Raw genomic sequence first — 22,668 nt, 5'->3', positions numbered from 1 at the left:
CAGTATGTTTGGTACTAAAACAAAAGTCCCAATTGTCCCAATTGGTTACTGCATGCGTAGAAAGGAGTTTCAAAGTCATGTATTAAAACATCGTACAGTACGTAATAAGGAGATCAAAGGATAGTCTCAGAAAATTCTCAACATTCATTAGGTCCGCAACTACGAGTCAATGTATAAACATACTGTGACTTTATAACTAAAACAAGGTGAACACCTAGGCAGTGTTGAAGTTACCCTGTTTCCAAACTTATGTCAAGGATATGATGGTAAATCTCGTATTTGGACATCTGTGAATTTCTCTTGTTATTTAAGACATAAGTATAGCACAGAGTTTGCTTAGTCGTATGAGTGAGATGACGTCGTCTGAGGAAAGGAGACAATAATGCTCTCGGGTGAACACTTGGAATTCCTGACTCGGCGAGAGACTCACTGTGTGTGACATCAACCACCTCCATATTTCTTTGAGATCAACGTTACCGCGCAACAGCTTTTAAAGAAAATCGCTACTCAGTGACAAAGACGCAAGTAGTCCATGCTTCGCTCAGGGGAGCGACTGTTCGTCCTCGTGACCTGCGGCGGATGAGTAAGTTCATTGCAGCGCCATTCAACGGGAAGTCACAACTCTAACAAGGCAGCAACGTGTAAGAACTGGGAGAGGGGTACAGCCGTAGCAGTATCGTCGGTTCTGCCGTAAACTGAAGCCCGGCAACTTCGGCCGAGTCCTTAGTCACTGACGACGGCGGATGTGCTCCGCAAGTGACGCGGCAGCAAGGTGGCGGTGGTCCCACTGTTAGAGGCGCTGCCGGCGTGGACTGCGAGATGAGAGACGCACTGGTTTCCCAGGCAGGGATGTTGCTGTAGGCAGGGACGGCGAGGACTAGCCCCAGACGAGGGGGGCCCCGTCGACGCGGCGACAGCGCCGCTACCGTCTCCGCCACCGCGCAGCAGCCTGACAGAGCAGCGGGCGAGGGGGCGGCGTTAGAGCGCCGTCTTGAAGCTGCCGGCTCGAGACGCGCGGCGCAGGAGGCGCACCGAGAGGCGGCTGGCGCTGGCGGCGGGGGCGGCACCCGCTGCGGGGGCGGCGGCGGCGGCGGCGGCCGGGCCCTCCTCCAGCGCCACCAGCGTCGTCTCCTCAGCCGTGGGCGGCCGCACGCGCCGCATGCTGCCCATCAGGCTGCGCTGCGTGAACGTCGAGCCGTCCCTAAGGGCAGACCACGAGGCCGGCGTTAGCGTACCTCACGTACCGAAGTGTTTCGATGTGATGGATGGATGGAAAGGGTCGTATGGGCGCACGACGGCAAGGTCTTCAGCGCCCGCTCAGTAGCAGATTGAGACGGGTGTCAAGAAAAGACTCAGAACAGTAAGATAAAACAGAGCGTAAAACACAGGTAACAAGCTAGGAAAAATATGGGCCTAACCACACCGAAGCGTCGGACGAAGAATGCCGCCAGCAGTAAAACATGGAAAACACAGGAAGAAAGTGGTAGATGGAGCTAAAACAATATAGCAGATGGAAGTGGCTGGCTGACCGCAGGGAAACAGGGAGGAGCCAGCCACTGTGCAATACACTAAAACCTCAAGCCTAAAGGCTTAGGCCAGAGTCCAGACACATCACAAACCTTCAAAACCCTACATACACACGTCTCATCATTAGCTAATACACAGGGCAGATCACCATCAACTTTTGCTTCTGCGGTCTGTTAAAATATGACGGACAGAGATGCGCACGAAACGGAGGATCCACCCGCCGTAATAGAAAGCTATGTGTGAGAGGACAGTGGCCAATCTGAAGACGCGTGAGGGTCACTTCCTCCCGCCTGAGCAACCGGCAGGAGGAACGCCACGGCCGAGTGGTTGACTTCACCAACCGCAGTTTATTGGCCGTCACAGCCAGCCATTCTTCCTCCAACAACTCCATGCACTTCTTGTGGAGTGCAGAAATGACAGACTGCAAGGGAATAGGACACTGGACCACATCCTGCTCTCTGCAGGCCTCCTCGGCAGCCCGATCGGCCTGTTCATTGCCCCATACTCCTACATGACCAGGCACCCAGCAGAAGGACACCTCCTTACTCCCGACGTTGGAGCAAGTACAGTTAGTCATATATCAGCTGGACCATCTCCTCAGTTGGGTACAGATTCTGAAATGATTGTAAGGCACTAAGAGAATCGGAGCAGGGGAGAAATCGATTTGCCCCGAACACGATTCATCCGCTCCAGTGCCCTCAGGATCGCGTGGAGCTCCGCTGTGAAAACGGTATATTCATCAGGGAGGCGAATCCAGGTAACATAGTAGGTAACACTACAGAATAGCCAAGGAAATTCTCCTGTTTGTAGCCATCAGTGTAAACGACGGTAAAATCGTGATTCCCATCTAAAATGTTAAAAAACTGAGATTGGAATGTAAAATCTGGTGTACTATCTTTCTTAAAATTAGTCAAATCTGAAATAATTTTGGGTCTCCGGAGGATCCAAGGTGGAAACCTGCTCCAACCGCGACGGAAAACATGAAGACCAGCCACATCCATCGTAGAGCGGCAATCCTGTGCGCGAATCCCATAGGGCCGCGTAGCTCGTTGCCGGTTATGAAATAGCTGTGCCAGAGGAGGCTAAGCAATGGTATGGTATGCAGGTGTGTATGGCGTGGACAAAGATTTATACGCCTGGCGCACCGTAAGTAGCCGCCGCCACATATGAAGTGGCGGTTCACCAGCCTATGCACAGAGGCATGGTATGGGGCTAGTTCTGAATGCCCCAGTGGCCAACCGAAGCCCTTCATGGTGCACAGCTTCCAACATCTTTAAGTAAGAAGGGCTCGCAGGCCCACACACCGTGCACCCATAATCGAGCCGAGGTCGCACACAAGTCCTGTCGACTGCCCATGTACTGTAGCTAAGACATTTTAAAATACTTAAAGCCTAAAGTGGCCGTCGTTTCAGGTCTTTAAGATGAGGTAACCATGTAAACCTCGAGTCAAAAACGAGCCCCAGAAATCTCACCGTGTCTGTAAACGTAAGGACAGTGTCCCTCATCCTCAACTCGCGAAAGGTTAAAATCGAACGAGAACGGTGAAAAAGAACACATACGGACTTCTCGGTGGAAAACTTAAAACCACTCTAAGCAAATCCAATCTACACAGCACATTACGTCCAACACGGGAGACTGACGCTGAAAACGGACTGATATACGTAGTATTTATATATACTCTAAGACAAAAGAAAGCGATGCAGCACGAAGGGATTATGCGAATGGGACGGAAATCGGTAGATATGATGTACATACACAGACAAACAAATAATTACAATTTCGTAATATAATGGACGATTTATTTATGAAAAAGGAGCTTCATAATTTGAGCAAGTCAATAGCGCGTTGGTCCACCTCTCACCCTTATGCAACAGTTATTCGGCTTGGCGATGATTGACAGAGTTGTTGGGTGTCCTCCTGAGGGACACCGCCCGAAACTTTGTCCATTTGGCCTGTTATATCGTGAAAACTCCGAGCTGGTTGGAGGAGCCTGCCCATAAAGCTCCAAACGTTCTCAATTGGGGGTAGATCTGGCGACCTTTCTGGGAAACTTTTGGTTTAGCAATCACGAAGACAAGCAGTTGAAACTCTCATCATGCCTATTACCTTTGTGAAATGTAAGCCCAGGCTGGTCTGCTATGAAGAGAGCAAAACGGGCCGTAAAATATCGTCAACGTAACGCCGTGATGTAAGGGTGCCGCGGATGGCAACCAAAAGGGTCGTGCTGTGAATAGAAATGACACCCCAGACCACTGTCTGGCAGTATACAGGGCAACAGCCAGTCATGTATCCCATCACTGTTCGGGGCGTCTCAAGACACATCATCATACGTCATTGGGGTTTAGTTCCAACTGGGAATCATGACTGAGAACAATTCTACTCCAATCAATGAAATTCCAAACCGAAGGCGTGTCTGGAGTCACTCCAGACAGCGGTGGTATAACAATCTGACCGTCGTCCATCATACGTTCCAGCCATCAGAAGTGGTGGTTTGCGGTGCTATTTCTCGTATTACGCCTTTGGTTCCGTCTTGTTACCCTTTGCTAAAGTCGTCCTGCACCTACATTTCAGAAAGATAATGCCCGCCCCCATACTGCAAGAGTTTCTACTGCTTGTCTTTGTGGCTGCCAAACTCTTCCTTGGCCAGAAAGGTCCTTAGATCCCTCACCAACTGACAAAGTTTCGAGCAACATGGGCGGAGCCCCCCCCCCCCCCCCGCCAATTAACTCGGTATTTTGAAGATCTAAGCTGCCAACTGGACTGAATTTGGCATGATACCGTCAGGAGCACATCCAAGAACTCTATCAAACAATGTCAAGCTGAATAACTCCTTGCATAAGCGCCAGAGGTGGACTAACGGTTTATTGACTTGATAACCTTTTTACCTTTTTAAGCTTTTTCTCTTGGATAAGACATCGAATATTTCTGAAATTGTAATAACTTTTCCGTAGATGTACTTCACATCCATCGATTTCGCTCCCATTCGGATAACTCCTGCGTGACGCGTCGTAATTTTTGTCGTAGACTATATAGATGTGTAGAACCCTGTTACGATGGAAGAGAGACCAAAAGGCCCTAATAATATTAATTTAAGTAAATAAATAAAAAAATATACAATCTCGTATGGGAATGATTCAACAGTAGCTGGACTATGGAACTAAGCTGGAGATGGTGCTGTAAGCAACTTGACAGAGAAACAACAAAAATTTCAGGTCGGCGAAACATTACCAACTGATTGGACTTCTGCTTGCACGTACAAGGACATATGAGATACTGTCGACGGATCTCTCTGGTACCAGTCAAATATTTCCTCTGAGGCCTTGTGAAACAGGCATAAATCCCAAAGGGGCACATAACTAGGAGAATAGCAAGGAAGATTCAAAACAAATACTAAACCTGAACTTAGTGCTAGACCAAAAGAATACTGGTGGTAAGAAGTATGTCGTAGCATCTGTTGGTTTCAAAAAGGAGTATGGAGCGACTGACATAAATACTCTCATGAATATCTTGCAGGTACTATGACTGGACCAGAAGCCTACTGTAAACAACAGCAGAACAAGGCTCAAGTTGAGCAGACGACTTTCAAGAAGTTTTGAAATCAAGATTGAGTGACTGTCTCTCCCGTCTCTTCTTTAACTGTGCTCTGGAAAAGGTAATGAGAGAGTTTCGAGAGGAGTTAGACAGGCTTCTAAGTAGTATCTCCGAGCGACACAATCGAAGATGGCTCAATGTTGATTGCCCGACATTTGCCGACGATCTGTCACACATACGTAACTCAACATGAATTTCCGTGTATCACCTCAGTGCTCTCAGGGAACAAGAAGCAAAGGTAGGGTTACAAGTGTCGCCCGAATAAAATGCGACACAAGAGGAAGACAGTGATGATTCTGCAGGCACACTGCATCAGGAGCGGGAAGAAATCAAGAAAACCAACAGGTTTAAATTCCTGGGAGAATATCCGATATACAGTCTTTCCGAAAGACTATAATTATTAATCCGAATTAACAAGGGGCAAATGACATAGCAACTGACCAGCAGTGCGTATAACGAAACGCGTCTTTCCTGTAAGTAAAACATAAGACAGTACCAGATGATCACCCGCCCCGAAGCCTCGTACAATCCCGAGTGTCTAGTACTCAACAGGAATAGTCTCACGCACAAATCTGAAACAGAGGAGAGAAACATAATGAGGAAGATAGGGGACCAGTGAAGTAACGAAATTAAAAGGCGGTGAAACCAAGGCCTCCACGAGTGCTGCACAATAATACGGACTTCGCTAAGAACAGACATCATGCCTTGTGTGGACGTCCCAGCAGGTTGTCCAGTCATATCCTCAAGTACTGGCGAAGGACGGAAAAAAGGTCATCAAAACTGAGAGAAGTTATAAAAGATCTGCAGGAAATGCGATGTGCAAGAAGAGACCTAAAAGATCGGACATACTTCGGGAGATGCTTAAGCAAGTGACATCCAGAACAAAGGACCAAGAGGAAGGAACAGTGTAGGCATAGCATACGCAACTACTGGGCGAACGACCAAAGAACAATTTCGTATACAATACTACAATGTCGTGGTCCTTAGGGGAACTATACGAAACAAGGAGAAAAAGGAACTATCTCAAGGGCATTTCACAACGCCGTAATCGCATTCGGACAGTCAGTGGTCATCTTCAGACTGTCAGTGGATAAAAATACGAGACGCGGAAGCGTTATAAAACCAGAAAATTACGCTAAATAACTGTCTAGCAAAAGAAAATGAAATCAAAGCCATATACAGCAAGCAGTGACGTAAATTATCCATTCCGTTGTCGACAATACTAAATGCAACAATAGGTAGAGGTCGAAGTTTCTTAGGAGAGTGAAATCATATGTATCTCTTTAAACTCATGTAACACACGCGAAGACAAAAGTACTTCGGCAGATTATACAGTAGTATTCCACAGGGTAATCTGCATGACATTTGCATAGTTTCAGAAATATAAATTTTTAAGACAGCTTTTCAACTTCAGCATTCTTTAAAAAAGGGTAGGAAGGGTAGTAGGATGAGAGGAGTGGATGAGAGTCATGTAATTACGTGAAACAAGGAAATTGTGTGTTTTTTCAGATATGTAGACGATACTTTTGTTGTCTGGCCTCATGGTAGTGAGAATTTAAACCGGTTTTTGGAACATCTGAATTCAATCCACCCGAATATTCAGTTCACTATGGAGGTAGAAAAGAATGGATGCTTTCCCTTCCTTGATGTGTTGGTCAATAGGAAGACTGATGGTACGTTGGGACATTCTGTTTATAGGAAGCCTACCCAAACTGACTTGTATCTGCGAGCTGATAGTTGTCACCATCCAGCTCAGCGTGAAGGAGTACTTCGCACCTTGGTTCACAGGGCCCACGTTGTCTCAGACCCTGAGAGTTTGACAGCTGAGCTAGCACATCTCGAAGTCACCTTTCGTCAGAATGGTTATAGTGAGAGGCAGATCAAACGAGCGTTGCGCCATCAGCCTTCTGTGCAACGGCGGAGTGACGATAGCAACGAAGTGTCACCTAGGTCTACGGCCTTTTTGCCTTACGCAGGAAGCATTTCCAACAGGACTGACCGTATTTTGCGGAAATATGATGTGTTTTTCGACCACCTTCTAGGATTAAGGCCCAGTTGGCGTTCGTAAAAGATGATCTTGGTTTGCGTAAGACTGGGGTCTACCGTATTCTTTCAGTTGTGGCATGTCATATATTGGTCAGACAATCAGGACTTTGGAAGACCGGTGTATTGAACATAAGCGTCACACACGCTTACCACAGCCGAGCAAATCCGCTATTGCAGAACATTGCCTTGACATCGGTCATCCTACGAATTACAACAACACGGAGATTCTGGCTTGCACGTCCAGCTATTGGGATAGTGTTATTAAGGAAGCTGCTGAAATTAATCAAGCAACCTTATTAACAGAGATGGTGGATTTTGTTTAAATGTTGCTTGCAATCCAGCTCTGTCTCTCATCAAAAAACAGAGGGACAGAATTAGTGCTACCTCACCTGTTGATTAATAGTAACTATCGATATTTCTGATGTTGGTTATCTTTGTTTGTGTTGACACTTGTTCTGTGTGTGGTGTCTTCCTTGTTTCTCCTCTGTGAACCGAGGTATTAAATTTGCTTGCACATTTCTTCTTCGTTGCATTTGTGCCTTGAGAATGGCAGGGTGTGCTCCTGTCGAAATATCGGCGGTGTCCGACGACGCCACCCGGCAGCAAACCCGTAAGTTTCTTGAACAAGGAAATTATTTGATAAAAGTATTGACTAAGTAAAATAAAGTAATATAGTGAAGATATACGCACGTTCTCCCCAACTTTTAAGGCCAAATGGATCCTTAACTGGCAAGGGAATGGTCAGTGACACAAGGGAGACTTCACTCTAGAAAACGTAATCTCACATTTCCAACGTTACTACGGAGGCAGTGCTGGCTCTTCTTGCTACATTCGAGGCGAAGAGGCGGGCATTTAGGTCGGACGTTTTTCAGTGTCGCCAGACCAACACCTCAGCGAAAAAGAATGCCTCTCTCTGTGGAAGCGTGTTTTCGCACTGAATTTGAACACAACGGCCGACACATTATCTTGGGACTTTTCACTGCATTGATTCTCTGAAACTGAAAAATTATCTGAACCTTCCCATCCTACCGTCCCTTTCATTGGCAACATGTCGGCAGGTTCGAAATCGCTGGAAAAATTACACTGAAGCGCCAAACAAACTGGTATTGGCACGCATATTCAAATACAGTGATATGTAAACAGGCAGAATACGGAGCTGCGGTTTCCAACGTCTATATAAGACGACAAGTGTCTGCAGATGTTGTTAGATCGGTTACTGCTGCTACAATGGCAGGTTATGAAGATTAAAGTGAGTTTGAACGTGGTGTTGCAGTCGGCGCACGAGCGATGGGACACAGCATCTCCGAAATTGCCATTTTCCCATAAGACCATTTCACGAGTGTACCGTGAACGTCAGGATGCCTGTAAAATATCAAATTTCCGACATCACTGCGATCGGAAAAGATCATGAAAAAATGGGACCAACGACGACTGAACAGAATCGTTCAACGTGACAGATTGCTGCAGATTTCAATGCAGAGCCATCAACAAGTGTCAGCGTGCGAACCATTCAACAAAACACCATCGATATGCGCTTTCGGAACCGAAGTTCCAGCAGTGCACCCTTGATGACGACACGATACAAAGCTTTGCTTCTTGATGCAATAATTTACCAACAGCCGTATGATTTGTATAAGTGGCCAGGCCACCAAGAGCTGTTGCAGGACGATTGATTCACGGATCCAGTTATATGGCTCCTTCCGTGCATAGCGATTTTACGACTATGACACGTGGGACCTGAAGATGGCATTAATGTAATGCCGAAACTGGTAGCACATAGAAGTTCATAAAATAAAATAAACTTCTACAAATCATACGGCTGTTGGTAAATTATTGCATCAAGAAGTTCTTGCCAGCCGTCGTCCCACGACCCATAATACACTCCTGGAAATGGAAAAAAGAACACATTGACACCGGTGTGTCAGACCCACCATACTTGCTCCAGACACTGCGAGAGGGCTGTACAAGCAATGATCACACGCACGGCACAGCGGACACACCAGGAACCACGGTGTTGGCCGTCGAATGGCGCTAGCTGCGCAGCATTTGTGCACCGCCGCCGTCAGTGTCAGCCAGTTTGTCGTGGCATACGGAGCTCCATCGCAGTCTTTAACACTGGTAGAATGCCGCGACAGCGTGGACGTGAACCGTATGTGCAGTTGACGGACTTTGAGCGAGGGCGTATAGTGGGCATGCGGGAGGCCGGGTGGACGTACCGCCGAATTGCTCAACACGTGGGGCGTGAGGTCTCCACAGTACATCGATGTTGTCGCCAGTGGTCGGCGGAAGGTGCACGTGCCCGTCGACCTGGGACCGGACCGCAGCGACGCACGTATCCACGCCAAGACCGTAGGATCCTACGCAGTGCCGTAGGGGACCGCACCGCCACTTCCCAGCAAATTAGGGACACTGTTGCTCCTGGGGTATCGGCGAGGACCATTCGCAACCGCCTCCATGAAGTTGGGCTACGGTCCCGCACACCGTTAGGCCGTCTTCCGCTCACGCCCCAACATCGTGCAGCCCGCCTCCAGTGGTGTCGCGACAGGCGTGAATGGAGGGACGAATGGAGACGTGTCGTCTTCAGCGATGAGAGTCGCTTCTGCCTTGGTGCCAATGATGGTCGTATGCGTGTTTGGCGCCGTGCAGGTGAGCGCCACAATCAGGACTGCATACGACCGAGGCACACAGGGCCAACACCCGGCATCATGATGTGGGGAGCGATCTCCTACACTGGCCGTACACCACTGGTGATCGTCGAGGGGACACTGAATAGTGCATGGTACATCCAAACCGTCATCGAACCCATCGTTCTACCATTCCTAGACCGGCAAGGGAACTTGCTGTTCCATCAGGACAATGCACGTCCGCATGTATCCTGTGCCTCCCAACGTGCTCTAGAAGGTGTAAGTCAACTACCCTGGCCAGCAAGATCCCCGGATCTGTCCCCCATTGAGCATGTTTGGGACTGGATGAAGCGTCGTCTCACGCGGTCTGCACGTCCAGCACGAACGCTGGTCCAACTGAAGCGCCAGGTGGAAATGGCATGGCAAGCCGTTCCGCAGGACTACATCCAGCATCTCTACGATCGTCTCCATGGGAGAATAGCAGCCTGCATTGCTGCGAAAGGTGGATATACACTGTACTAGTGCCGACATTGTGCATGCTCTGTTGCCTGTGTCTATGTGCCTGTGGTTCTGTCAGTGTGATCATGTGATGTATCTGACCCCAGGAATGTGTCAATAAAGTTTCCCCTTCCTGGGACAATGAATTCACGGTGTTCTTATTTCAATTTCCAGGAGTGTATATCAACGAACACAGAGCCATACAGCTTACCTGGGCCCGTCAACAACGACACTGGACTGTTGATGATAGGAAAAATGTTGCCTGGCCGGACGAGTCTCGTTTCAAATTGTATCGATCGGTAGGACGTGTACGGGTGTGTAGACAGCCTCATGAATCCATGGACCCTGCATGTCAGCAGGGGACTGTAAAGGCCAGTGGACGCTCTGTGAAGTTGTGGGGCACGTGCAGTTGCAGTGATATGGTACAACTGATACGACTAGATACGACTCTGACGGATGACACGTACGTAAGCATTCTGTCTGATCACCTGCATCCATTCGGGTCCATTGTGCATTCCAACGGACTAGGACAATTCCAGCAGGACAATGCAACACCATGTCGAAAACTGCTACAGAATATCTCAAGGAACATTCTTCCGAATTTAAACACTTCCGCTGGCCACCAAACTCCCTAGAAATGAACGTTATTGAGCATATTTGGGTTGCATTCAACGTGCTGTTCAGAAGAGATCTCCAACCCCTCATATTCTTACGCGTTTATGTACATGCCTACAGGGTTCGTGGTGTCAGTTCCCTCCAGCACTACTTCAGACATTAGTCGAGTCCGTGCCGCATCGTGATACGGCACTTCTGCGTTCTCGTGGGGGCCCTACAGATATTAGGCAGGTGTACGAGTTTCTTTGCCTCCTCCATGTACTTATAAGTGCAAAATTTGCCTACCAGATTTACAAAGTTCGACAGAATCTGTGCTTGGATTTTAAATTCATGGAATATTTTTATAAAGCTGAACGCAATCGTCATTGGCAACTCTCAACGCTCGACTCTTTGGACTGAGCATCTAGGAAACGACGTAGTTAGTCGCGTGTTCGCGTGCTACCGTCGTGCGCATCTATGGAAAGTGGTTGAAAGAAAGTGAAACCGAGAGTATGGGACCGAGAATTGAACGTCAACGTCACATTACAGAATATGGGGCCGGAAGTTTGCCCGTTTTTAAGAACGTCACCGGTTGCGACCTGTGGCAGATCTCAAAACAGTACAATGCCAGGTCATGCACAAGTGTTTCGGAGCACCTCTCTCTTATTGAACGTGGGGCTCGGCAGCAGACAACCCCAGCATGTTCCAACGTTGACGCAACGATATCGACTGTTACGATTGTGGCGGAAACAGGATAACTGAATTGTCCCGTTGTTCAATGAAAGCTGTCGCCGGGTCTAATGAGTCACGTGTCTTGTTAGATCATGTCGGTGACTGGATAGCCGTCATCTAAGTAAATGGCTGTTCCAAACACGCACTGGCGCTACCCGTGCATTCTGGAGGTTCAATTTTATGCTGTGGAAACATTTACCTAGGCTTCCCTTGGGACCTGTGGTAGTAATGTCAGGCACCATGACACATTACGGAGCACTTTCATCCCTTCAAGCTTGCTGTCATTCCCGACAGCGATGGCGATGGCATCTTTCAACAGGACCACTGTCCATGTCACAAGGCCAGAATCGTGCAAGCACCTCGTTTGATATTGGGGACCAGCACCGTCCCCAAAAAACACCGTAATTTACGGAAACTGCCTGACCTGTGCGTATGAATCTGATGTCGCATAGATCCGATAACCTACCAAGGACTTTTGGAATTCACACCATGCAGACTTTCTACTGTATTGCATTCCAAAATCATATCAAAAAGCTGTTGAGTCGGTGGTTATTATGTTTCGAGGTGGCTCACCATGTGTGTAAGTGACCAGATTTCAGACTTAATTTTTCCGACGCGTATTTTCAATGCATGTTTCTGTATTATGTGGAAGAACAGTTCATTTCTGATTCATATTTCAATGATGGCCACCTAGGGTACAGCTACCTACCAAGCTATCCATTCTGTTGAATGTGTTTTTTTTTTGTCGAGCATTAGAATACGGCAATATGGCACCAACGCAAGCGGAATAACGGCGGCTCGAATCCTTGAAAGAGAAAAGAAAAGAACACCGCGAATTTTAATCACTGTCCTCCCGAACCACAACTGCTCCATCTGTAATACCAGCATCGTTGGTGGGGTATTAAATCCTTATTTTCTCTTTTTTCCTGTACTGCAGATCGATTTTAAGTCCCTAGGTGATAAAAATCTTATTTCTCTAGAAGGCTCTATATTTTATATTTTCCGCTGAATGCAACTACATTATTATGACTTATTTTGGTATTAGGCTATCATTAGACTTGTCTGACATTTAGTTCAATTTGAGAAAATACTGTTACGTTGACTTGGAATATACTTTTCTTATCTTAATACCGAAACTACAGAAGATTTAAATTTCCTCTTTGTTTCCATCTCCTGAACATTGCTATTGCACTGAAATTGCCTGTGTACAACTAAAAAAGTGCTATCTACGCAACGACAGGAATAGTCATGTTCTTGTAACTAAGTGACGTTAGCGAACTGCTATGGAAACGTCTCAATTTTTGAATATATCGGAAGAATTCGATACATGCAATTGGGTTCCATAAGAATTTCAGTTAATTACGTAAGGTATATAACTTTCATCCTAAAATATTTTCATCCTCCTGTAGAACTATTTGAATCGTTTCATGCTCAGGCCGGTTTATTTAAATTAACCTCTGCTTTTGATATAGCGCTGGAGCCACTGAATTACTTCCTTAAATTTTTAAATTCGTTTAAAAACAGAGAATGAAAATTATGGGGAGAGTGCTGTTATATTTACGCTGCGAGCCGACTAGCCACGAGCGCAATATGCTGAGATGTTAAAGCGCTACCGTAGGCGAACACCTAAGCTCACACTAAAATATAAATTGAATGATCGGGTGAGTGAAATTTTATGTTCTCCCCTGTACCTGAGAACATAAATCACTGTAATAAACGTGTGCTTAGAAATAATCCTAATACCTTCATTTTCTTGCCCAGCGAACAAATGAAAGTTCTAAGAGAAGAATCAATTTTTTTTATTGTTATACGTGTCCACGATTATTACTTACCAGTCGCAGGTTGTTTTCGTTTATAAGAGTGGAGCATCCGAAAGATTCAGTGCTTGTAGCGATTCAGCGATTAGTCGAAAGGAAGAAAGAAGATTAGGGGCTAACGCACCATCGATGAAGGCGTCATTGGCACATGCTCTTTGAGGCACTCTGACACAATTTTGGAGCTCTGCAGATGATGAAGATAATGAAGAAACGTATGATGAGATAAAATAAATTATTCAGGTAGTGAAGGGAGACGAAAATTTAAGAGTCATGGGTCACTGGAATTCGAGAGTAGGAAAAGGGAGAGAAGGAAACATAGTAGGTGAATATGGATTGGGGCTAAGAAATGAAAGAGGAAGCCGCCTGGTAGAGTTTTGCACAGAGCATAACTTAATCATAGATAACACTTGGTTCAAGAATCATGAAAGGATGTTGTATACATGGAAGAATCCTGGAGATACTAGAAGGTATCAGATAGATTATATAATTGTAAGACAGAGATTTAGGAACCATATTTTAAATTGTAAGACATTTCCAGGGGCAGATGTGGACTCTGACCACAATCTGTAGGTTAAAACTGAAGAAACTGCAAACAGGCGGGAATTTAAGGAGATGGGATCTGGATAAACTGAAAGAACCAAAGGTTGAACAGAGTTTCAGGGAGAGCATAAGGGAACAATTGACAGGAATGGAGGAAAGAAGTACAGTAGAAGAAGAATGGGTAGCTCTGAGGGTTGAAGTAGTGAAGGCAGCAGAGGATCAAGTAGGTAAAATGACGAGGGCTAGTAGAACTCCTTGGGTAACAGAAGAAATATTGAACTTAATTGATGAAAGGAGAAAATTTAAAAATGGAGTAAATGAAGCAGGCAAAAATGAATACATACGACTCAAAAATGAGATCGCCAGGCAGTGGAAAATGGCTAAGCAGGGATGGCTAGAGGACAAATGTAAGGATGTAGAGGCTTATCACACTAGGAGTAACATAGATACTGCCTACAGGAAAATTAAAGAGACCTTTGGAGAAAAGAGAACCACTTGTATGAATATCAAGGGCTCAGATGGAAACCCAGTTCTAAGCAAAGAAGGGAAAGCAGAAAGGTGGAAGGAGTATATAGAGGGTCTATACAAGGGCGATGTACTTGAGGACAATATTATGGAAATGGGAGAGGATGTACATGAAGATGAAATGGGAGATACGATACTGCGTGAAGAGTTTGACAGAGCACTGAAAGACCTGAGTCGAACCAAGGCCCCAGGAGTAGACAACATTCCATTAGAACTACTGATGGCCTAGGGAGAGCCAGTCCTGACAAAACTCTACCATCTGGTGAGCAAGATGTATGAGATAGGCGAAATACCCTCAGACTTCAAGAAGAATATAATAATTCCAATCCCACAGAAAGCAGGTGTTGACAGATGTGAAAATTACCGAACTATCAGTTTAATAAGACACAGCTGCAAAATACTAACGCGAATTCTTTACAGGCGAATGGAAAAACTGGTAGAAGCCGACCTTGGGGAAGATGAGTTTGGATTCCGTAGAAATATTCGAACATGTGAGGCAATATTGACTTACGACTTATCTTAGAAGAAAGATTAAGGAAAGGCAAACCTACGTTTCTAGCATTTGTAGACTTAGAGAAAGCTTTTGACAATGTTGACTTTAATACTCTCTTTCAAATTCTAAATGTGGCAGGGGTAAAATACAGGGAGCGAAAGGCTATTTACAATTTGTACAGAAACGAGATGGCGGTTATAAGAGTCGAGGGGCATGAAAGTGAAGCAGTGATTGGGAAGGGTGTGAGACAGAGTTGTAGCCTCTCCCCGATGTTATTAAATCTGTATATTGAGCAAGCAGTAAAGGAAACAAAAGAAAAATTCGGAGTAGGTATTAAAATCCGTGGAGAAGAAATAAAAACTTGTAATTCTATCAGAGACAGCAAAAGGACTTGGAAGAGCAGTTGAACGGAATGGACAGTGTCTTGAAAGAAGGATATACGATGAACATCAACAAAAGCAAAACGAGGATAATGGAATGTAGTCGAATTAAGTCGGGTGATGCTGAGGGAGTTAGATTAGGAAATGAGACACTTAAAGTAGTAAAGGAATTTTGCTATTTGGGGAGCAAAATAAATGATGATGGTCGAAGTTGAGAAGATATAAAATGTAGAGTGGCAATGGCATGGAAAGCGTTTCTGAAGAAGAGAAATTTGTTAACATCGAGTATAGATTTAAGTGTCAGGAAGACGTTTCTGAAAGTATTTGTATGGAGTGTAGCCATGTATGGAAGTGAAACATGGACGATAAATAGTTTGGACAAGAAGAGAACAGAAGCTTTCGAAATGTGGTGCTACAGAAGAATGCTGAAGATTAGATGGGTAGATCACATAACTAATGATGAAGTATTGAATAGATTTGGGGAGAAGAGGAGTATGTGGCACAATTTGACAGAAAGAAGGTACCGGATAGTAGGACATGTTTTGAGGCATCAAGGGATCACAAGTTTAGCATTGGAGGGCGGCGTGGAGTGTAAAAATCGTAGAGGGAGACCAAGAGTTGAATACACTAATTAGATTCAGAAGGATGTGGGTTGCAGTAAGTACTGGGAGATGAAGAAGCTTGCACAGGATCTGGTAGGATGGAGAGCTGCATCAAACCAGTCTCAGGACTGAAGACCACAACAACAACAATTGGGCTAGGGACCATTTGCACGAATCTACCCAACTGCATGATCGTCCTACTGTATATAACTTACGTTACAGATTCCAAGTTTCAGTATTACACACTTTCTCCAGCTTACGCAAATGGAGCAACTCGGTTGGTACTTTTTGTGTTAGATGAGGTCTTCGGTGCGTCTTAAGAGGCTTATGGAGGCATAGTTTAGTTCATGGGCGGTTCCTGAGAAAACTCGAATACCGTGGTTTTTGGGGTCCAGAACCGTGCCGCGGTTTTCAAGCCAGCTATGCGCAACAAATGGCTGAAATTTTTATGATATATTTCTAAAATCCCGACCCTCAACAGTCTTGAAAATTTTCTTGATTACTTTACCCGTGTCCGAGATGCAGGGGTTCAAAGTTACCCTAATTGTACACGTAAAATACGCACGTAATATCAGGTGTGAAGCAAAAACGTAGTTTTTTAAGTGTCGCAGCACCCAAAAATATGCTGTAGAGTGTCTCCACTATCATCATAAGGGTTCTGGGAACCCCATGTTCAACTTCTGAAGCACGTGCAGAATTTGTGTGCACGTAAAATCCAGTCTGAGGTGGGAAATAACTTTTGCATTTTTCAGTTTCTCATAAGTAAACTATAAAAAATTTAGTGACCCGTAATATTCTTTTCCAATGAGTGACACGCCCTGTAGCAGCAGGGAAAGGAAGAGAAATAGGGAAAAATGCCCCTACCGGAGCACAAAATACGTTAATATGCTCCTGATTTAAAAATCTCTGACTGAAAGGTCTCATTCTACCTTTCTCAGCAACTTCAAATATTTTCGCCACAGTTTCAGCTTTCGAAGGTATTCGCGCTTTCTTATGCTGAGCGAGAAGAAGACAGTGGCAGTGGTAAAAGTACTTCATGGTAATAAACCCTGAGAGAGACTGTAAGGAGTAGGTGCAGTATAGAAGGAGCGAAGGGGGCAATGGCAGTGTTAGAGAAAGAGAAAGAGTGACAGTGGAATATAGTCGACAATGACGTAACAGTGCTGGGAGAAGAGTTAAGGAGAAAGTGACGATGGCGGAAGAACAAATAGAAGAACAGAGTGGAAGTGGGTGAGAGTCAGTGATAATGAAAAGCAGAGTCTATGACAATGACGACGAGTCAGGGAGAGATAGGGACAGTGAGAAGAGACTGCAGCAGTAGGAAGGAAGGAAGGAATGAGTGAATGAGATATTAACAGAAAGAGAGCAAGTGGGAGACAGAGAGAGTGAGAGGAGACAGTAGTAGAAGTAGTAGTAGAAGAGCGGATCAAAGAACGCTCTGGATGTGAGACAGGAGACAATTACAGCTGGGCACAAAGAAATAATGACGATGAGTGGAGCTGAATAAGTGAATGAGACCGGACAAGTGGGAATGGGCGGGTATGAGGGACTTACAGCGATGGACTAGTGTTGTGTGAGCGAGTTACAGTTAGGGGAGCTTGTGAGGGTTAGAGATGAGTTGCACGTTAAAAAGAGCGCGAATATGTTCGCATGTCAGACTATAGGGGAACTTTTTGAAATGTGTTGAGAAAGGTAGAAAGAGGCAGGTGGTAGCAAAATTCTCAGTCAGCGTCTTCTAAAATAGGAACATAATATCGTCTTTCCTGTTCCAATAGAAGCATTTTTTGCTGGTGTATTATAAGCAATTCTACTTATGGTGATATCCTATTTCCTTTTTCTATTTACTGAACGACATGTAATATGTTAACTTAATGATCTCATCCGATTGCGTAAATTTTTTGATCATAACGAGTCAGAGATTGACATAAATGGTGAACCCTACTTCCACCTACTAAATTTCGGAAGTTGTTCAAAGATACCTTCTGAGTATTTTCGTATCACAGATCCGTCATCTCCGGTGGCTCGTTACAGATTAACAGCATTTCGTTTGATTTCTTACTGCACTTATTCTTGTGTCTGAACTGCTTTAAATATAACTGCACAACTGTGTGAACGTCGACGGTGGAAAAAGGACCCTCATAGCATTTATCTCACATGAATTGGACGATTTCTGCACTACGAATGAATTTCTTTATTACGTATTTTATTACGTATTTCTTGTGGATTAAAATATTCAATATCTTGTGTGTTTTAATATTCATGACAAATGAAATGTTTTAAGTGATTTACGTACCAGATGATGGTTTACGGCCGAAACCGGTACTACTAATAAAATCCGGTTGATACAGTTTAGTGTCATGAGTTTTTTGAAACATATATCAACTGATGAAAATTGCCGGAAAAAATTTGTTTCCTTCACTCACAGTATTTGCTGTTGACAGCACTATTACCCTCTTTACCCTTCGCACTCAATCTCGAATGTAGTATTGCTCTTTGGGTGTTTCGGCAGTGTTGGTTGTATGTTAGCAGTGATATACATCGGTAGGCATATACACTCCTGGAAATTGAAATAAGAACACCGTGAATTCATTGTCCCAGGAAGGGGAAACTTTATTGACACATTCCTGGGGTCATATACATCACATGATCACACTGACAGAACCACAGGCACATAGACACAGGCAACAGAGCATGCACAATGTCGGCACTAGTACAGTGTATATCCACCTTTCGCAGCAATGCAGGCTGCTATTCTCCCATGGAGACGATCGTAGAGATGCTGGATGTAGTCCTGTGGAACGGCTTGCCATGCCATTTCCACCTGGCGCCTCAGTTGGACCAGCGTTCGTGCTGGACGTGCAGACCGCGTGAGACGGCGCTTCATCCAGTCCCAAACATGCTCAATGGGGGACAGATCCGGAGATCTTGCTGGCCAGGGTAGTTGACTTACACCTTCTAGAGCACGTTGGGTGGCACGGGATACATGCGGACGTGCATTGTCCTGTTGGAACAGCAAGTTCCCTTGCCGGTCTAGGAATGGTAGAACGATGGGTTCGATGACGGTTTGGATGTACCGTGCACTATTCAGTGTCCCCTCGACGATCACCAGTGGTGTACGGCCAGTGTAGGAGATCGCTCCCCACACCATGATGCCGGGTGTTGGCCCTGTGTGCCTCGGTCGTATGCAGTCCTGATTGTGGCGCTCACCTGCACGGCGCCAAACACGCATACGACCATCATTGGCACCAAGGCAGAAGCGACTCTCATCGCTGAAGACGACACGTCTCCATTCGTCCCTCCATTCACGCCTGTCGCGACACCACTGGAGGCGGGCTGCACGATGTTGGGGCGTGAGCAGAAGACGGCCTAACGGTGTGTGGGACCGTAGCCCAGCTTCATGGAGACGGCTGCGAATGGTCCTCGCCGATACCCCAGGAGCAACAGTGTCCCTAATTTGCTGGGAAGTGGCGGTGCGGTCCCCTACGGCACTGCGTAGGATCCTACGGTCTTGGCGTGCATCCGTGCGTCGCTGCGGTCCGGTCCCAGGTCGACGGGCACGTGCACCTTCCGCCGACCACTGGCGACAACATCGATGTACTGTGGAGACCTCACGCCCCACGTGTTGAGCAATTCTGCGGTACGTCCACCCGGCCTCCCGCATGCCCACTATACGCCCTCGCTCAAAGTCCGTCAACTGCACATACGGTTCACGTCCACGCTGTCGCGGCATGCTACCAGTGTTAAAGACTGCGATGGAGCTCCGTATGCCACGGCAAACTGGCTGACACTGACGGCGGCGGTGCACAAATGCTGCGCAACTAGCGCCATTCGACGGCCAACACCCCGGTTCCTGGTGTGTCCGCTGTGCCGTGCGTGTGATCATTGCTTGTACAGCCCTCTCGCAGTGTCCGGAGCAAGTATGGTGGGTCTGACACACCGGTGTCAATGTGTTCTTTTTTCCATTTCCAGGAGTGTATTTACTGCTGATGGCGTGCGGGTACAGACAGTGCAGTGCAAGAGAGCCGCGACGAATCACAACTACGTAGCGACAGCAACCACAACACTGTAATTTAGCATCTTCTGACAGCTGTTGCGTAATTTTGCGTTTCGTGTAGTACTTTTTGATGACTGCACATTACGGGCTTCTTCATTGGTGTGAAAATACTTTCACAAAACCAAGGAAATGATGTAAGAAAGATAATAAATCATAATTACCCTATTACTCTGTAGCAAACCACTGTAGATAGCGGAAATAGAAAATCGCCGTGAACAAGCTCTGAAATTTCGTCAGTGGAGTTCGCCTTGACCCCGTATAAATTCACGCGAGGAACGCCTGTCACTTAGTTCTATGCAACTGAACCGCCAGGCATACTTCATCGATGTAACACTTTTTGATTCTCTCCTTCCGCGCTTTATCAAAGTTTCATAGTAGCTCCTTCAGACGATGGGTCACTACAGGTTTATTGTTCACTCGTTGGGACTATACGCTTCCAATCATAGTTTTTTGGCTAATCTAAATCTCATAGAGGTGAAAATGTCGCATAAATTGATGGCTGAAACTGATGTGCTCCTAGACCTCATTCCTATATGTGATAGAATTTTCTCAGTGTGGTTCACAGCGAGCTCTTACGTTCTTCCAACAGTCCCACAAATATCTAACGCAGTTTGATTTTAAAAATGTACCTGCTTCGACGTCTAATAAAATAAAAGAAAAACATATAAATATTTACCGTACAGCACAATAATTGTCATTTTGTGTACTGTCGCTTACCAGAAACCTAGTTCTACATCTGCATCCACATGGATACTCTGCAAATCACAGTTAAGTGCCTGGCAGAGGGTTTATCGAATAACCTGCACAACAATTTCTATTATTCCAATCTCGTGCAACGCGCGAAGAAAGCGAATACCTGTATGTTTCCATGCGAGCTCAAATTTCCCTTAATTTATTATGATGATCGTTTCCCCCTACGTAGGTCGGCGTCAACTAAATATTTTCGCATTCGGAGGGGAAATTGGTGATTGAAATTTCGTGAGAAGATTCTGTCGCAACGGAAAACACCTTTGTTTTAATTATATCCACCCCAAATCCTATACCATTTCAGTGACACTCTCTCCCCTATCTCGCGATAATAGAAAACGTGCTGCCCTTCTTTGAACTTCCTCGATGTACTCCGTCAATCCTATCTGATAAGGATCCCATACCGCGCAGCAGTATTCTAAAAAGAGGACGGACAAACGTAGTGTAGGCTGTCCCTTTGGTAGATCTGTTACATTTTCTAAGTGTCCAGCCAACAAGACGCAGTCTTTGGTTAGCCTTTCCCACTACATTTTTGTGTTTCTTCTTTTTTAAGTTGTCCGTAATTGTAAATACTAGGTTTTTGGTTGAATTTATGACCTTTAGATTTGAATGATTCATCGTGTAACCGACGTTTGACGGATTCCTTTTAGCACTCATATGGGTGACCTCACATTTTTCATTATTTAGGGTCGATTGCCAATTTTAGCACAATACAGATATCTTTTCCAAATCATTTTGGAATTTGTTTTGATCCTATGATGCCTTTACTAGTCGATAAACGACAGCATCATCTGCAAACAATCTAAGACGGCTGCTCAGATTGTCTGGTGAATTGTTTATATATGTAAGGAACAGTAAAGGGCCTATAACACTAGCTTGGGGAACCTCATAAATCACAACTGTTTTACTCGATGACTTTCCGTCAATTAATACGATCGGTGACCTCTCTGACAGGAAATCACGAATACAGTCACATATTCCACAAGTACGCAATTTCACTACAAGCCGCTTGTGTGATATAATGTCAGAAACTTTCTTGAAATCTAGAAATACGGAATCGATCTGAAATCCCTTGTCAATAGCACTCAACATTTCATGTGAGTAAAGGGCTGGTTGTGTTTCACAGCAACGATGTTTTCTAAATCAGTGTTGATTCTCTTCGAGGTAATACGTAATGTTCGTACACAAAATTTGTTCCAGAATCCTGCTGCAAATCGACATTAACGATATGGGCCTGTAATTTATTCGATTAGTCCTACTACCTTTTTTGAATATTGGTGTGACCTGTGCAACTTTCCATTCTTTGGGTGCGGATCTTTCGTCGAGTGAACAATAAGTATGGAGCTATTGTATCAGCCCACTCTGGAAGGAAACTAAATTGTATACAGTCTGGATCAGAAGACCTGCTTGTGATTTAAGTTGCTTCACTACTCCAAGAATATCTGCTTATACATTACTCATGTTTGCAGCTATTCTTGATTCGAATTCTGGAATATTTATTTCGGCATCTTTGGTGAAGGAATTTCGGAAGGCTGTGTTTAGTAACTCTACTTTGGCAGGAGTGTTGTCTATAGTATTTCTTTGCTATCGCGCAGAGAAGGCATTGATTATGTCTTACCGCTAGGATACGACCAGTTTCTACAACTGGAACCGATTACGTGTACTGAATGTGTTCACGTTACACGAAGTGCGCGGTATTATAACGTGAAATGGAAATCGTACATTTCTCACACAACAGCACAGCTTGGATAGGTGCAACAACATAGAAAAAAAATTTGTACATAATTGCAACAGCAACTGTAGGATGAAAGATTCTTGCAGAAATAGTAAACAGCTAATCAGGTGCATAATGGAAGGTTTATTAAAATCCCTTTAACAAGGTTTCAATGTTTATAAAA

General features: G+C 45.2%; 1 protein-coding gene across 1 annotated transcript in view; it reads right to left on the bottom strand.

The window, feature by feature from the left end:
* Positions 1 to 723: 723 nt before the first annotated feature.
* LOC124805453 (gonadotropin-releasing hormone receptor-like) overlaps positions 724 to 22,668 on the bottom strand; it is a 605,403-nt gene continuing 583,458 nt past the window's right edge. Inside the window, exons 5-6 of the mRNA XM_047266015.1 lie at positions 1,075 to 1,201; positions 724 to 855 (exon numbers count right to left, since the gene is read on the bottom strand). Coding sequence (XP_047121971.1) covers positions 724 to 855; positions 1,075 to 1,201 — 259 coding nt within the window. The remainder of the gene's footprint in view (positions 856 to 1,074; positions 1,202 to 22,668) is intronic.

Source organism: Schistocerca piceifrons, chromosome 7 (genome assembly GCF_021461385.2).
Source record: "Schistocerca piceifrons isolate TAMUIC-IGC-003096 chromosome 7, iqSchPice1.1, whole genome shotgun sequence".
Classification (NCBI taxonomy): domain Eukaryota; kingdom Metazoa; phylum Arthropoda; class Insecta; order Orthoptera; family Acrididae; genus Schistocerca; species Schistocerca piceifrons.
The sequence above is the reverse complement of the archived record's forward strand: the minus strand, read 5'-3'. Positions and strand labels throughout refer to the sequence as shown.